This window comes from Anolis carolinensis, chromosome 3 (assembly GCF_035594765.1).
Source record: "Anolis carolinensis isolate JA03-04 chromosome 3, rAnoCar3.1.pri, whole genome shotgun sequence".
Taxonomy (NCBI): Eukaryota; Metazoa; Chordata; class Lepidosauria; order Squamata; family Dactyloidae; genus Anolis; species Anolis carolinensis.
Genome location: NC_085843.1, coordinates 6,815,813 through 6,834,375, shown reverse-complemented (window position 1 = coordinate 6,834,375; position 18,563 = coordinate 6,815,813). Strand labels below are relative to the sequence as shown.

The window sequence follows — 18,563 nt, the reverse complement described above, 5'->3', positions numbered from 1 at the left end:
GTATTATTTATACTATGTGTATATGTGAGTGTGAGTGTGTATATATATATCTCCAAGATTTAATAACATTACCATAATTTAATTTAATTAATATATCTCTCTCTTCTGCCCCAGTGCAGGAGTCAGGGCAGCTTGGAACCATTTCCAAGCACAGAACCATAAAACGATTAATAATACCAAAGTTAAAAACACAATTTAACCGTATTTGTATTATATAAATTAAAACACAAGTTAAAAGCGAAATTAAAAAAACAAGCGCACACATTAGAGGCGTAATAAAACAGAAACACAAAACACAACACCCCATTAAAATCTCCATCTGTTGCAACATATTAAAAAACCAAATGCCTTCCTAAATTAAAAGGTCTCTTACTTGATTGCAGAAAGAAAGCGGGGAGGGAGCCAATGTCTCGTTTTGCTCCCCATAAAGACACCCCTTGAAAGCCAATGGTTTCAATAGGAAGATCTGGATTCAAATCCTGTGCAGTCCATGATCATGGGCACATCGCACTCTCGGCTTCAAGGAAAGCAAGGTCAATTTTCCTCTGAAGAAATCCAGCCAAGGAAACCCAATGATAGGGTCATACTAGGGTTGCCAACTTCACGGCACACAGTCAAATTGACTTTGACTTCTGGTGACCCCAGGAATGAGGAACCTCGAAATCATGCCGTCATCCACAGGATAGCTCTGGTCTTACAGATTCAAGATAGTCATTGCTTCATTAGCTTAGTGTGCATCTACACTATAGGATTTGTTGGCCCCATTTTAGGAGGCAACCCCCTGCAGTGAGACCAGGGAGAAGCCTGTTGGTAGAAACCAAGGCAAGTGATTCGCCTGAGCTGCCCATTTTGAGTGAGTCCCTGCTATGGAGGGCATTCAGATTAGGCCCAATTGAAATTAGCCAGCAAGCAAGGAGAAAAGGTGATTTTCAGCCAAGGAAGATTTTATTATCTGCAGATACATTCACAAAGTAGATAGCATACAGAATACAGTTTCATAGTTATACATAGGCTGCAGCCAAGCCTCTAATTCAGACCAGTCACAGAGAGGGGCTTGGCTCACTAGCCAGTGTGGGCTGGGACAAAGGATAATTAAGTGTTGATGAATGGGGTTCCTTTTACTGAACAGGAAAATAACAAAGTGATTGAGGGCATCTCTGGCCTTACCCAAGAATGCTATTGTCTTATGAGATGGACATGATTGGGCCCATCAAGGGGCTGATCTGGCGGTTCCAGACCCCAGGGAAACAAAACATCATATATTAATACAATCATGCAAAAATGACTGTCATACCCCAGCCACCTTTGGCTTCTGAACCTGATCCAGAAATGAACCATGACCAGGATGAAACTTATTCTGACTTTTTACCTAGTCCACAGAGCTCTTTCCAATTACAGCTGCCGGCTGTTGATAGCTTGGGTGATTCCTTAATTGGGAGAGAAAGTGAAAATATTACTCCCATGGCGGAACCAGATGTTCTTAGTTCCCCAGAGATTGTGTCCTTCAACAGAAGGGAGTTTCTGCATTGCCAGAGATCTGAGAAACAAGAACTCTGCAGGAGTAACCGCTTGCCATCTCGAGGGGATAATGGATAGAAGATCTTCCCTTGGGAACCTTTAGGGAGTTTGGCTTCCCTTGTTTGTGATCAATCTAAGTTCCATAAAAGTGTTTTGCACCATGGACACTTCACGATGTCAACTTTGCTATTTCCTGAGAAAGGTTCACTGACTCTAGCTCCTGTTTCTTCCAAACCAAGTTTCCAGATCTTGGCGGCCAAGCCAAGCCGAGTAGACCCGGATTAGACCCGAGTAGACCCGGACTCCCGAGTAGACCCGGATTAAGTCTACTTCCTTGCCTTGTTCCTGAACCAAGTTTTGCCTCAGCTTCATCACGTTCCTACCTTGATATCAAAGACTTCCTAGTGACTTTGGACTTTGTTATTCAGTCTTGCTTCCTTGTTTTTCCCCGCTCAAGAACTTTCCAACAGTTTTGAGCGTGTTTCGGTTTCTGGACTTTGGACAATAAAATTGGACATTTCCCTTCAATTCTTTGGACTAATTCATATGTTTTCATAAAGGACTATTATCTGCTCAACCGTTCCACCTATTTATTCCTGGATTTATAATTGTTTTAATAAAGGTATTATATGTTTATTGGTCTCTGTCTGGTTTTCAGTGCTCACGCTGCCCTGGGGTGCAACAATGACAGAGGATGGGTTTTGGATGTAGAAATGCTGATTTCTTTCCAATGTGAGAGGTCCCGTTCGTCAAAGGCGGTCATCAAAGGTGCAAGTGGTGAAATTGGTTCTTCCCCAGAGGGGCAGGGAGATATGATTGCCCTGCCTGAGTAAGTTATTGTGTTACAATGTCTAGATGAAGTCCAAGAGATGTGTGAGGCTAGGAATTGATGAGAAAATTCCCAGCTTGGTTTCTTTCCCTCAGGCTATGCAATTGTGTGGGATGCAAGACATCTTTGGGTTCAGGAACAAGGTTTCCCCCAAAGGGAAGGAATGGGGATCTCAGGAGCATAAAACATTAGGTTAACACAACATAGAGGCAAAATAGGAACCCATAGGAAAACACATTTAGGGCAAATTATATACATGAAAGACATAGTTTTCCAAAGTACCTTTAACAAGCCAGCTTCCCAGAGGAAAAGGGGGAAGAAAGGCAGCCAGAGTGGAAGAAAAGGAGGAAAGGAAAAAAGAGTGAGGAAGGAAGAAAAAGGGAAAGGAAAGAAAAGAGGGAGGAAAGGAGAAAGAAAGGAAGAGAAGGAGGAAGAAGAGAAGGAAAGGAGGGGGAAGGAGGAAGAAAATAGAGGGGGGAAAGGAGACTTCAGTGAGTGGGGACCTGGCCCAGGTAAACTAGACATCCCAAGGACCCAGGGCTCATTTTCTCATGCAACAGATGGATGCAACTTGACACCACTCCAACTGGCAACACATCACCAAACTACAACTCCCAGGATTTCATAGCATTTAGTCTTGGCCATTTAACTGGGGGTCAACTATAGTCTCCCCATCTATAGCATTACCTCGTACTTTACTCATCTCCCTAGATGGCCAAAGTATTACAGCCCCGATTTAGTCATCTTGGCTTTGAGAGGGAGTTCTGGTTTAATCTTCTCTTGGACACTTTTATTTGTCCTTTTAGGATTCTTCTCCAGTCAAGAATGAATTGAATGGGACATACCATAGCATCCTAACTTTAGTATTCCACAGTACAGCTTTCTATTTCGTGATGTTGTCCAGTCCTTTCATAGCTGTCCTTCCAAGTCCTTAAAAATCGGATGCCCTGATAAATTCAGGGGAAAACCTTTACCTTATACGGTACATATTTTCACTTTTATTATATGTATAGATATATGTAGCAACTTGTTCCTGCTTGTCAATACCCTCCTGAATTGTGGTGTTAGACAACCTACTGGGGATCATAGGATTTGGAGTCCAATACACACATTTGGAACTGAGATGGAGACATGTTTCCAAGTTTGTTTCCAAAACAAACTTGGAAACAGTCTTGGACAGCAACGGCTCCCAAAGTGACCCACTTAAGGTGGAATCAAGTGTCGAACAGGGAAGTGTTATTGCCCCAATCCTATTTCCCATCTTCATCCTTATGGTACTTCACCTTCTTGATGGGAAGCTTCCCACCGGAGTGGAAATCATCTATCAGACAGATTTATTTATTTACAGCATTTATATTCCGCCCTTCTCACCCTGAAGGTGTGATCGAGGTGACCACCCTCCCCCCCAGGACTTTGTAAAAGATAGTTCAAAAATCAAGACTTTATGTTCTATATTCCATATATTTATAGTAGAAGGCGATTGAGACTTTTTACTGGAGTTTACTAAAACTCTGCACTCTGAGGCAAGCATGAATTGTAAAATCATGCTGCTAAAACTCCACTTTTATGAATTTCCATGCTGGGTTCTCCAGATGTTATGAACTTCGTTCTTATCAAATATTTTCAATTGTTTATATCATTCATGATTCCCCTTTATGCAATGTAACTCACTTTTATGGATTCTCCCTTATTTCCATGAAATCTATCTATCAGCCTATATGTATTTGTACTCTTTGGGATCCCCGGAAAATATGTATTTTTCCCAGCATGGTTTATATTCCAACTTTATTTTATTTTTCATTTTATTTCATATAATTGTCAAGTCATGAAATCAAATAGGAAATATTTTGAACTCAACCTGAACCCCAGAACTTATCCCATTTCCTATGACCCAGGCTTCCTTTCCCAAAAACAAAAGGATAATCTGCCACCGCTAAACCCAATCAAATTCAAATTGCATGGACAATATAGGGCTTGAGTCGCCGAATTTGGAGTGTTGACCTAAAGGTGATTCGCCCCAAGGCAAACATTGTCATATCTCACCCAAAGGAAAAACCAGGACACCTAGGAAGGCGCCCTGCAGAGCCTGTCAATATGGCTCATCACCACCCATCTTTACTTCCACCTCTGACACCCCAAGGCATATCTAAAATCTGTATACGTGACAGAAGCCCGGACACCCTTGATTGCTGCCATTAATCACCCTTTAGAAATCGGTCTAGCAGGATTTAATCCTCCAGTTCCTGTCCTGTCACCTCATTGTTTCAATAACTCCCGCCTTCTCTTTCCTGATTGGCCCGAGTAGAGACAAAAGGCAGCTTCCTATTGGGCCAACGGAGCAAGGCGGGAAACGAAAGCCCGCCTCGTTCAACCTTCTAGCCTATCAACGATCAGATGGGCGGGGGAGAAGGGCGGGAAATTCAAAGGGCTGTCAGACTGAAATTTTGTATAAATATGGCTTTATTTTGATTGTATGGGACCCTAGTAGACCGAATGATCGCTACTAGAGTCCTCTTCAGCTGAATTGCTCAATAAAGACTCCTTGGCGGATTTTCCTTCAACTTTGGCGGACCTTCTTCATTTCGGCTTCAGGTTGTATTGCGGCTCATATTTTCCTATTGGCTCCGCCAAGGTCCGTTCTCTCAGGACCGGATCGGGTCTCTCTTTAAGGGCCCGATCCCCTAAAACGCGGTCGACAACAAAGGGGACTCAGGGCGGATCACATTACACATATAGGCCATTCAATGCCTTTTAACATAGAACAAAGACAAGACAAACATAGGCTCCGAGCGGGGCTCGAACTCATTACCTCCTGGTCAGAGTGATTCATTACAGCTGGCTACAGCTGGCTTGCTCTACAGCCTACGCCACAGCCCAAGCCAGATGGCAAGTTATTTAACCTCAGCAGACTGAGAGCCAAAACCAAGGTCACCACAACATCTGTTGTAGAACTCCAATATGCTGATGACAACGTAGTCTGTGCACATTCAGAAGAAGACCTACAAGCCACTCTAAACACCTTCGCAGAAGCATACGAGAAGCTCGGCCTCTCACTGAACATCGAGAAAACCAAAGTGCTCTTCCAACAGGCACCAGCTCATCCCTCTGCAATGCCAGAAATTCAACTTAATGGTGTAATATCAGAAAATACGGACCATTTCTGCTACCTTGGCAGCCACCTCTCCACAAAAGTCAACATGGACAATGAAATACAACAATGACTGAGCTCTGCGAGTGCAGCATTTTTCTGAATGCAGCAGAGAGTGTTTGAGGATTGGGACATTCATAGGGAGACCAAGGTGCTTGTTTATAAAGCCATTGTCCTCCGAACTCTGTTATACGCCTGTGAAATGTGGACCATCTACAGACATCACACTCAACTCCTGGAATAAGGTTGTTGCATGTTTTCCGGGCTGTATGGTCATGTTTATTTATTTATTTACAGTATTTATTTACAGTATTTATATTCTGCCCTTCTCACCCCAAAGGGGACTCAGGGCGGATCACATTATATATATATATAGGGCAAACATTCAATGCCATATAACATAGAACATTATTATGATGAACATTATTTTTATTGTTGTTAATAAATGTGTATGTTTGTGTTTCTTATACAGCTTGAGCATTGCTTATCCAAAATAACAACCCCCATTATATTTTGGTGGTTGTTATATCCATCGGGAGCAATAATAACAATCATCACCATCAGTCCTCTATTTTGGAGTTCCCTCATATTCATGGGAAGAGACAGGTCAGAAACTACTACGAGGGTTGAATGAAAAGTAATGCCTCCACTGTGTTGTTGAATGAAAAGTAATGCCTCCACCCTCGATACTTGGGTTTGGATGGAATATTTTAATAAATCAAACACAGAAATAATCCTTAGAATGTGATCTTTAACTACCACTATTCATTATTATTATTATTATTATTATTATTATTATTATTATTATTATTATTTTCTTACCTGATTCCCCAAAAGTAGGGGTGGGAGCTGGGAAGCCAAAGGCAGTTCAAAGGCAGGCTTCACAACAGCAACAACCACAACCACAACAACCACAACCACAACAACAACAACATCAAGATAATTGCTGTTATTATCATTATTACTATTAGTATTATTATTTTCTTACCTGACTCCCCATGGATACTGGGGAAGCCCACAATCTAGTGGGGTTAGATGATGATGATTATGACTGGATTGTTGTTGTTGTTGTTGTTGTTGTTGTTATTTTCTTACCTGACTCCCCAAAAGATCTCAGCCAGCATTTGGAAACAACAGACACTGACAAAATTACGATCTGCCAACTGCAAAAGGCCACCCTACTGGGATCTGCACACATCATCCGAAAATACATCACACAGTCCTAGACACTTGGGAAGTGTTCGACTTGTGGTTTTGTGATATGAAATCCAGCATATCTATCTTGTTTGCTGTGTCATACAATAAAATAATAACAGCAATGATCTCCTTGTTGTTGTTGTTGTTGATGATGATGATGTTGTGAAGCCTGCCTTTGAACTGCCTTTGGCTTCCCAGCCCCCACCCCTGCTTTTGGGGAGTCAGATAAGAAAATAATAATAATAATAATAATAATAATAATAATAATAATAATAATAACAACAGTAATGCTCTTGTTGTTGTTGTTGTTGTTGTTGTTGTTGTTGAGCCTGCCTTTGAACTGCCTTTGGCTTCCCAGCTCCCACCCCTGCTTTTGGGGAGTCAGATAAGAAAATAATAATAATAATAATAATAATAATAATAATAATAATAATAATAACAGCAATGATCTCATTGTTGTTGTTGTTGTTGTTGAGCCTGCTTTTGAACTGCCTTTGGCTTCCCAACTTCCACCCTGCTTTTGGGGAGTCAGGTAAGAAAATAATAATAATAACAATAATAATAATATAATAATAATAACAACAATAACGAAATCCAGCATATCTGTCTTGTTTGCTGTGTCATACAATTAATAATAATAATAATAATAATAATAATAATAATAATAAAAGCAATGATCTCATTGTTGTTGTTGTTGTTGTTGTTGTTGTGAAGCCTGCATTTGAACTGCTTTTGGCTTTCCAGCTCCCACCCCTGCTTTTGGGGAGTCAGGTAAGAAAATTAATAATAATAATAATAATAATAATAATAATAATAATAATAATAATGATTGGCCCAAATGATTCATTGGAACTTATGCCTCAAGTACCACCTCCCAGCAGCAAAGAACTGGTGGGATCACAAACCTGCAAAAGTATTGGAAAATGAGCACGCAAAGATACTGTGGGACTTCAGAATCCAGACTGACAAAGTTCTGGAACACAACACACCAGACATCACAGTTGTGGAAAAGAAAAAGGTTTGGATCATTGATGTCGCCATCCCAGGTGACAGTCGCATTGACGAAAAACAACAGGAAAAACTCAGCCGCTATCAGGACCTCAAGATTGAACTTCAAAGACTCTGGCAGAAACCAGTGCAGGTGGTCCCGGTGGTGAAGGGCACACTGGGTGCTGTGCCAAAAGATCTGAGCCGGCATTTGGAAACAATAGACATTGACAAAATCACAATCTGCCAGCTGCAAAAGGCCACCCTACTGGGATCTGCGCCCATCATCCGAAAATACATCACACATTCCTAGACACTTGGGAAGTGTTCGACTTGTGATTTTGTGATACGAAATCCAGCATGTCTATCTTGTTTGCTGTGTCATAATAAAATAATAATAACAGAATAATAGTAGTAATAATAATAATAAATGAAATCCAGCATATCTATCTTGTTTTCTGTGTCATACTATGTTGTTGTGTCAATAATAATAATAATAATAATAATAATTCCGAAAATACATCACACAGTCGTAGACACTTGGGAAGTGTTCAACTTGTGGTTTTGTGAAACGAAATCCAACATGACTATCTTGTTTGCTGTGCCATACAACGTCGTTGTGTTGATAATAATAATAACAATAACAATAATAACAGCAATGATCTCAATGTTGCTGCTGTTGTTGTTGTTGTTGTTGATGATGATGATGATGATGATGATGGTGTTTTTGTTGTGAAGCAGGGGTCCCCAAACTTTTAAAGCAGAGGGCCGGTCCACAACCCTTCAGACTGGGGAGGGGCCGAATTATCATTTGGAAAAAAAATGAACAAATTCCTATGCACACTACACATGTCTTATTTGTAGTGCAAAACAACAACAACAATGAAAGAACAATACAATATTTAAAAAATGAAAACAATTATAACCAACATAAACCTATCAGGATTTCAATGGGAAGTGTGGGCCTGCTTCTGGCCAATGAGATAGTCAGGTTCATTAGGATTGTTGTTGTTGTGTGCCTTCAAGTCATTTCAGACTTTGGGTGAGCCTAAGTCTAAAATTATTTATTTGTTCATTTACTACATTTATTTACTACATTTATATCCTGCCCTTCTCACCCCGAAGGGGACTCAGAAGCTGTATGTACATACAATATATTATATTATTAGCATAGCACAATATTAGCATTATATATTACTATATTGAACTATACCACTATACTATAATATTATATGTAATATATAACATATAATTATTATTATATGGTATTATTATTAGTATTATATTATATAACATTATAATATTATTATCAATATTATATGTATATACAATATATTATATTCTTTAAAATGATATAAAAATATTATATTATAAAACTGAGGGCGGGGGCCAGGTAAATGAGCTTGGAGGGCCGCATCCGGCCCCCGGGCCTTAGTTTGGGGACCCCTGTTGTGAAGCCTGCCTCTGAACTGCCTTTGCCTTCCCAGCTCCCAGCTCTGCTTTTCCTGAATGGAGACCTTCGCCTGGGAGTGAGGCGCGCACTTTGTCGACGCTCCCTTGGCGGTGGAGAAAGGCAGGCAGGCAGGCAGGCAGCCCAGGGAGGCGGGCGCGCTTTGGAGAGGCGGCCAGTCCACGCACACGCAACACACAACACACACACACACACACACACAAGGCCCTTCCTTGCCAGAGGAGGAGGAGATGGAGGCGAGACGGGGATTCGTGGTGCCTTAAACCCGAGCGGGGAGTTGCAGGCGGCGAGAAGGTGGGAGCCAAGGTTGGTCCCACGAAAGGAAGAAAATCCCTGCGTGTTCGTGCCTTGCTCCGTGGAAGGATCCCAAGCCGGAGCCAAGGAGGAACGCATCGCGGAACCAGAGGAAACCAGGAACCTGAACCCACTTGGGATCCCTTCCTTTCCACGCCACCCACGCGAGATGCCTTCCCCACGAGGTGAGTTTTTTTGCTTTTCTTTCTTTTTTTTAACGAAGGAGAGGAGACGGGGAAACTTTCTTTTCTTCCACAGCTATGGTCCACACTGCTTCTCTGTTCCACACGTGACAAAAACCCACGCGTGGCCACGCGTGGGTTTTGTCACGCGTGGAACAGAGAAGCCGTGTGGACGCGCCCCGGAGAGTATTGGCCAGGTTGTATTCCTCCCTCTCATACCTATTTCAACTTTTTTTAAGAGACACGCGTGGGGATGCTCCCTCTCTCACACAAAGGGTTTTATTCCACTTAACCCAAACAAAATTCGGCTTCTTTTCTTGATAGGTGCATCTACACTTAATTTACTAGCTTGACCGGGTTATTTGCAAAAGTCGGTGTTTTAATTGCACAAAATGCCTAAGATTGTGGGGGTTATTTGCAAAAGTCGGTGTTTTAATTGCACAAAATGCCTAAGATTGTGGGGGTTATTTGCAAAAGTCGGTGTTTTAATTGCACAAAATGCCTAAAATTGTGGGGGTTATTTGCAAAAGCCAGTGTTTTAATTGCACAAAATGCCTAAGATTGTGGGGGTTATTTGCAAAAGTCGGTGTTTTAATTGCACAAAATGCCTAAGATTGTGGGGGTTATTTGCAAAAGCCAGTGTTTTAATTGCACAAAATGCATAAGATTGTGGGGGTTATTTGCAAAAGCCAGTGTTTTAATTGCACAAAATGCATAAGATTGTGGGGGTTATTTGCAAAAGTCGGTGTTTTAATTGCACAAAATGCATAAGATTGTGGGGGTTATTTGCAAAAGTCGGTGTTTTAATTGCACAAAATGCCTAAGATTGTGGGGGTTATTTGCAAAAGTCAGTGTTTTAATTGCACAAAATGCATAAGATTGTGGGGGTTATTTGCAAAAGTCAGTGTTTTAATTGCACAAAATGCCTAAGATTGTGGGGGTTATTTGCAAAAGTCGGTGTTTTAATTGCACAAAATGCCTAAGATTGTGGGGGTTATTTGCAAAAGTCGGTGTTTTAATTGCACAAAATGCCTAAGATTGTGGGGGTTATTTGCAAAAGTCAGTGTTTTAATTGCACAAAATGTGGGTGAACTACAACTCACATCATGCCAGGCTAAACCCAAGAAACTCCATCAGTGCTTAAAGTTTGTGATGTTGGGCAAGTTTGCTCTAGTTGCATCATGAGTGAAGTTCAGTATGCTCCCTGGCTGTAGGGTAAACTACAACTCCCACTGTGGTGAGTCAGTCACCTCAAACTCCTCCAGTAGGTTATTATTATTATTATTATTATTATTATTATTATTATTATTATTATTATTAAACTTTATTTGTACCCCACTAGCATCTCCCGAAGGACTCGATGTGGCTTACAAAGGCCAAGGCCTCAACACACAATATAACAATACAAACAAAGGCAAATAAAAAGAATTAAAACAGTATAAACCACAAGCAATAACAATACGCTAAAACGCAATAGAACTGGGCCGGGCCAGAGTAATGGGTACAAGATTAAAAGTGCTGATGTGACAGGTGATATATAAGGCTTCTAGGGCAAGTGCAGAGTGCGATATGTGATCTTAATTCTAATAAAGTGCTTATGGGACTTGGTATTGGAGATTTCCTATTAATCTGGGAAGGCACATTGGAAGAGCCAGGTCTTCAAGTTCTTTCTGAAGACTGCCAATGTCGGGGCCTGTCTGAGATCCTTGGGGAGGGTGTTCCAGAGTCGGGGGGCCACCACAGAGAAGGCCCTGTCTCGTGTCCCCACCAACCGCGCTTGCGACGCAGGCGGGATCACGAGCAGGGCCTCTCCAGATGACCCAAGTGAACGCGTGGGTTCGTAGACGGAGATGCGGTCACGGAGGTAGGATGGTCCCAAACCGTTCAGGGCTTTGTAGGTAAGCACCTGCACCTTGAATTGGGCTCGGAAAATAAATGGCAGCCAGTGGAGCTCCTTGAACAGGAGGGTTGACCTCTCTCTGGAAGGGGCCCCAGTTAACATCCTGGCTGCCGCTCATTGGACCAGTTGGAACTTCCGAGCCGTTTTCAAGGGCAGCCCCACATAGAGCGCATTACAGTAGTCCAGTCTGGAGGTGACCAAGGCATGGACCACCCCGGCCAGATCAGCCTTCGCGAAGTACGGTCGCAGTTGGCGCACGAGTCTCAATTGTGCAAAGGCCCTCCCAGACACCGCCTATGACGCCTGAGCCTCAAGCCCAGGTTGAGTTAGTCATGCAGGTTCTGTCTCTTAAGTTTGGTCCAGGTCCATAATTGGTGGAGGTCACAGTTTTTCTGTTTGTGGGTGAACTACAACTCCCAGAAATGAAGGTCACTTCCCCTCAAATCCCTCCAGTAATCAAATTTCGGCATATCGAGTATGCATGCCAAGTGTGGTTCAGATCCATCAGTGTTTGGGTTCACTGTGTTCTCTGGATGTAGGCGAACTACAACTCCCACAAATCAAGGTGAATTTTCCCCAAAGACTTCCAACATTTTTTGCTGGTCATTTTTTTGCTCTGTGTGCCAAGTTTGATCCAATTCCATCTTTGGTTGAGTTCAGAATGTTCATTGATTGCAGGTGAACTATAAATCCCAGTATTTACAACTCCCAAATGTCGAGGCCATTTCCTCCCAAAACCTACCAGTATTCAAAATTGGGGATATTCGGTTATGCGCGCTGAATTTGGTCCAGATCTGTTGTCGACCGCGTTTTAGGGGATCGGGCCCTTAAAGAGAGACCTGATCCGGTCCTGAGAGAACGGACCTTGGCGGAGCCAATAGGAAGATATGAGCCGCAATACAACCTGAAGCCGAAATGAAGAAGGTCCGCCAAAGTTGAAGGAAAATTCCGCCAAGGAGTCTTTATTGAGCAATTTAGCTGAAGAGGACTCTAGTAGCGATCATTCAGTCTACTAGGGTCCCATATAATCAAAATAAAGCCATATTTATACAAAATTTCAGTCTGACAGCCCTTTGAATTTCCCGCCCTGCTCCCCTGCCCATCTGATCGTTGATAGGCTAGAAGGTTGAACGAGGCGGGCTTTCGTTTCCCGCCTTGCTCCGTTGGCCCAATAGGAAGCTGCCTTTTGTCTCTACTCGGGCCAATCAGGAAGGAGAAGGCGGGAGTTATTGAAACAATGAAGTGACAGGGCAGGAAATATCGGATTAATTCCTGCTAGACCGATTTCTAAAGGGATTAATGGCAGCAATCAAGGGTGTCCGGGTTTCTGTCACGTATACAGATTTTAGATATGCCTTGGGGTGTCAGAGGTGGAAGTAAAGATGGGTGGTGATGAGCCATATTGACAGGCTCTGCAGGGCGCCTTCCTGAGGTGTCCTGGATTTTCCTTTGGGTGAGATATGACAATGTTTGCTTTGGGGCGAATCACCTTTAGGTCAACACTCCGAATTCGGCGACTCAAGCCCTATATTGTCCATGCAATCTGAATTTGATTGGATTTAGCGGTGGCAGATTATCCTTTTGTTTTTGGGAAGGGAAGCCTGGGTCATAAGAAATGGGATAGGTTCTGGGGTTCAGGTTGAGTTCAAAATATTTCCTATTTGATTTCATGACTTGACAATTATATGAAATAAAATGAAAAAGATAAAATAAAGTTGGAATATAAACCATGCTGGGAAAAATACATATTTTCCGGGGATCCCAAAGAGTACAAATACATATAGGCAGACAGATAGATTTCATGGAAATAAGGGAGAATCCATAAAAGTGAGTTACATTGCCTAAAGGGGAATCATGAATGATATAAACAATTGAAAATATTTGATAAGAACGAAGTTCATAACATCTGGAGAACCCAGCATGGAAATTCATAAAAGTGGAGTTTTAGCAGCATGATTTTACAATTCATGAAGTTGTTATCTCTTGCCTCAGAGTGCAGGGATAATCCACAGTAAACTCCAGTAAAAAGTCTCAATCACCTTCTACTATAAATATATAGAATATAGAACATAAAGTCTTGATTTTTGAACTATCTTTTACAAAGTCCTGGGGGGGGAGGGTGGTCACCTCGATCACATGATGATGATGATGATGATGATGATGATTGATTTGGGCGTGACTGGTTTGTGTAACGCGGAACATATTTAATATGTTCTGTGCAATGCAGAACATATTAAATATTAAACATATTTAATATTAGCATATTAATAAGGCTTTTTCTTTTGCATTATTTTATAGAAGTCTGCAAAGTTTGGGAATCAGGAGGGAGTACATTTAACCGTCGTGGCTCAATGCCGTGGGATCCTGGGACCTGTAGTTTGTTTTGGGACATGAAGGCTAAAGTCCTTGCAAAACTACAACTCCCAGGATTCCATAGCATTGCACCCTAGGAGTAAAAGTAATGCCAAACTGCATTGAATTATGTGATATAGTCTCTTAGATGTTTCTGCCAGGAAGCTTTAGTGCTTCACCAAACTATATATCCCTGAATTATTTCAGTGCTGTAGCTGAAATAATGTAGAGAGCAGAGGATTTCCCCAGGCAGGAAGCAGCCAGGCTTTGAAGCTGCAAGGCTATTCAATGCTAATCAAGCTTGCCAATGGCAATATTCACACTTGCCTCCAACAGACAAGAGTTCTTTATCCCACCCAACAGATAACAGTGGAGTCTCACTTATCCAACACTCGCTTATCCAACGTTCTGGATTATCCGAGCCATTTTTGTAGTCAATGTTTTCAAAATGTCGTGATATTTTGGTCCTAAAATCGTAAATACAGTAATTACTACGTAGCATTCCTGCGTATTGAACTACTTTTTCTGTCAAATTTGTTGTATAACATGATGTTTTGGTGCTTAATTTGTAAAATCATAACCTAATTTGATGTTTAATAGGCTTTTCCTTAATCCCTCCTTATTATCCAAGGTGTTCACTTATCCAAGCTTCTGCCGGCCCGTTTAGCTTGGATAAGTGAGACTCTACTGTATTATTATTATTATTATTACAGTAGAGTCTCACTTATCCAACGTTCTGGATTATCCAATGCATTTTTGTAGTCAATGTTTTCAATATATCGTGATATTTTGGTGCTAAATTAGTAAATACAGTAATTACTACATAGCATTCCTGCATATTAAACTACTTTTTTGTCAAATTTGTTGTATAACATGATGTTTTGGTGCTTAATTTGTAAAATCATAACCTAATTTGATGTTTAATAGGCTTTTCCTTAATCCCTCGTTGTTATCCAACATATTCGCTTATCCAACGTTCTGCTGGCCCGTTTATGTTGGATAAGTGAGACTCTACTGTATATAAACCCCACTTGCCTAGTTTCCAACAGACCTCACAACCTCTGAGGATGCCTGCCATAGATGTGGGCGAAACGTCAGGAGAGAATGCTTCTGGAACATGGCCAGACAGCCCTGAAAACTCACAGCAACCCTTTGACAACACCATGTAGAGTTTTTTAAAGGGTGCAAAAAGAACCAAATGATTTTTTTTTCGGGGTAATATCCACTTCATGAAATGTTTAAAGCACTTAAAGAACTTTATTTAGGGAAGTAGACTGTAACTCTTGAAAACTCATGGTGCAATATTGGTCCCAATTGCTGTCATAAGACTCCTTATTTCTTCTTTCCAATTGATCCCAAGGGCTGGATTAACTTCTCCATAAGGGTGCATTTACACTAGAAAGTACAGTAGTCTCGCTTATCCCAACATAAACGGGCCGGCAGAACGTTGGATAAGCGAAAATGTTGGATAATAAGGAGAGATTAAGAAAAAGCCTATTAAACATCAAATTAGGTTACGATTTTACAAATTAAGCACAAAAACATCATGTTAGACAACAAATTTGGCAGAAAAAGGAGTTCAATACGCAGTAATGCTATGTAGTAATTACTGTATTTATGAATTTAGCACCAAAATATCACGATATATTGAAAACATTGACTACAAAAATGTCTTGGATAATCCAGAAGCTTGGATAAGTGAGACTCTACTGTATTAGCATGGCAATAAATTACCATATTGTACTATATCTATATATATGCTTTTGACACGAAATAAATGCTTTTGACACAAAATAAATAAATATCGATATATTGTAATATTATTAATAATATTACATGTAATAAATAATATATAATTAATTAATATTATTATATTATATTATTAGTATTATTTTTTATTACAAAATAATATTATTAATATTATATGCATATACAATATATTATAATATTATTATATATTATTGTAAATTATATTGTATATATGTATATATCTGTGGAATAATGTCCAGGGTGGGAGAAAGAACTCTTGTTTGTGTTAATGTTGCAACTGATCACCTTGATTAGTGGTGAAGCCTTGCAGCTTCAAAGCTCGGCTGCTTCCTGCCTGGGGGAAATCCTTTGTTGGGAAATGATTTGGGAAAAGAATTGTCTCCCACCCACAGACAGTCCATTTTCCTAGTTTCCAATAAACCTCACAACCTCTGAGGATGCCTGCCATCGATGTGGGCGAAACGTCAGGAGAGAATGCTTCGGGAACACGACCATACAGCCAAGAAAGCTCACAGCAACCCAGTTGCTTCAACCCCAGCCATGCAATGGACTTGCCTGGGCTTATATATCGGAAGCATAACCTCTTAACCTCCGGCACATTTCAATATTTTTCTCTCTCCGTAGCAGGGAATTTCCCCCTCTATCGCATCAGGAGTCCCTTTAATCTTTTTAATCGGAGCAGTCTCGACAAGAAAGATCCCAGAAGCGGCCTCTAGTCATCCAACTTTTTCCCAGAGATCTTTGTCTGTTTAGAAGGAGGAGGAGAGGCAGAGAAAGGAAGGAAGAAAGAATGGGAAGAATGGAACGAGAAGGAAGAAAGAAGGAAGAATAAAAATGAGGAAGTGGTGATGTGAAGGAATGAAAACAAGGTGCATCTACACACTACAATTAATGCAGTTTGACACCACTACAAACCCTAGGATTTGTGAATTTTGGGTTGCTCTGAGTTTTCTGGGCTGTGTGGCCATGTTCCAGAAGCATTCTCTCCTGACGTTTCACCCACATCTGTGGCAGGCATCCTCAGAGGTGGTGAGGTCTGTTGGAAACTAGGCAAGTGGGGTTCATATATTTATTGAATGATGTCCAGGATGGGAAGGATGTTCTTGTTAATGGGTTGCTGTGAGTTTTCTGAGCTGTGTGGCCATGTTCCAGAAGCATTCTCTCCTGACGTTTCACCCACATCTGTGGCAGGCATCTTCAGAGGTGGTGAGGTCTGTTGGAAACTAGGCAAGTGGGGTTCATATATTTATTGAATGATGTCCAGGATGGGAAGGATGTTCTTGTTAATGGGTTGCTGTGAGTTTTCCGAGCTGTGTGGCCATGTTCCAGAAGCATTCTCTCCTGACGTTTCACCCACATCTGTGGCAGGCATCCTCAGAGGTGGTGAGGTCTGTTGGAAACTAGGCAAGTGGGGTTCATATATTTATTGAATGATGTCCAGGATGGGAAGGATGTTCTTGTTAATGGGTTGCTGTGAGTTTTCCGAGCTGTGTGGCCATGTTCCAGAAGCATTCTCTCCTGACGTTTCACCCACATCTGTGGCAGGCATCCTCAGAGGTGGTGAGGTCTGTTGGAAACTAGGCAAGTGGGGTTCATATATTTATTGAATGATGTCCAGGATGGGAAGGATGTTCTTGTTAATGGGTTGCTGTAAGTTTTCCGAGCTGTGTGGCCATGTTCCAGAAGCATTCTCTCCTGACGTTTCACCCACATCTGTGGCAGGAATCCTCAGAGGTGGTGAGGTCTGTTGGAAACTAGGCAAGTGGGGTTCATATATTTATTGAATGATGTCCAGGATGGGAAGGATGTTCTTGTTAATGGGTTGCTGTGAGTTTTCCGAGCTGTGTGGCCATGTTCCAGAAGCATTCTCTCCTGACGTTTCACCCACATCTGTGGCAGGCATCCTCAGAGGTGGTGAGGTCTGTTGGAAACTAGGCAAGTGGGGTTCATATATTTATTGAATGATGTCCAGGATGGGAAGGATGTTCTTGTTAATGGGTTGCTGTGAGTTTTCCGAGCTGTGTGGCCATGTTCCAGAAGCATTCTCTCCTGACGTTTCACCCACATCTGTGGCAGGCATCCTCAGAGGTGGTGAGGTCTGTTGGAAACTAGGCAAGTGGGGTTCATATATTTATTGAATGATGTCCAGGATGGGAAGGATGTTCTTGTTAATGGGTTGCTGTGAGTTTTCCGAGCTGTGTGGCCATGTCCCAGAAGCATTCTCTCCTGACGTTTCACCCACATCTGTGGCAGGAATCCTCAGAGGTGGTAGAGAGAGAAACATGGTAGAGAGCAGTGTATACTCAGAGAGGTCTTGCTATTTTTGAGGCCTGTTTGCTGCTGAGAAAGGAGAGGGAAGAACCAGGACTGTATTCTTCTCTGGAGCAGATTTGTGGACTGAGAAAGGACTATTTGTGACTGTGGACTTCTGTAAGTGGTCAGAGGGACCATTGTAAATAATACTGTTTCGATCTCTTGGAATCAGTAAAGTTTCCCTATGTTTGTTCTGCAAACCTGAGTGGCGTGTTATTGTCCTGCGGGGGACTCTGGATCGCGGGCACATATAAGAGCTTCAATTTATCATCATCGTCAATCCGTAACACAGTTTGGCACCACCAACTCAGAAATGCAATGGAGTAATAGTATCCATAGTTTTGCAACTCTACAGGCTGTTAGGAATTGTGGGAATTGAAGTCCAAAACACCCGGAGGGCCAAAGTTTGCCCATGCCTGGCCTACAATCTATATATATAAAAGGGTAATGAAATTTCGGCCTAGGACAAAACAACAAAACTACACATCCCAGAAACACTAAACTTGGCAGCACAACCCCTCATCCATGCCTCTACGTTCATACAACAAAAAGAAAAGAAAAATAAAGTCATAATTAGAGGGAGAGGAAGAATTGTTTTTATC

General features: G+C 41.5%; 1 protein-coding gene across 1 annotated transcript in view; it reads left to right on the top strand.

The window, feature by feature from the left end:
* Positions 1 to 9,271: 9,271 nt before the first annotated feature.
* The window catches only part of tsku (tsukushi, small leucine rich proteoglycan), a 44,882-nt gene continuing 35,590 nt past the window's right edge, over positions 9,272 to 18,563 (top strand). The window contains exon 1 of the mRNA XM_062974458.1: positions 9,272 to 9,629. Within this exon, the coding sequence (XP_062830528.1) occupies positions 9,614 to 9,629 (16 nt within the window). The 5' untranslated portion in view covers positions 9,272 to 9,613. The remainder of the gene's footprint in view (positions 9,630 to 18,563) is intronic.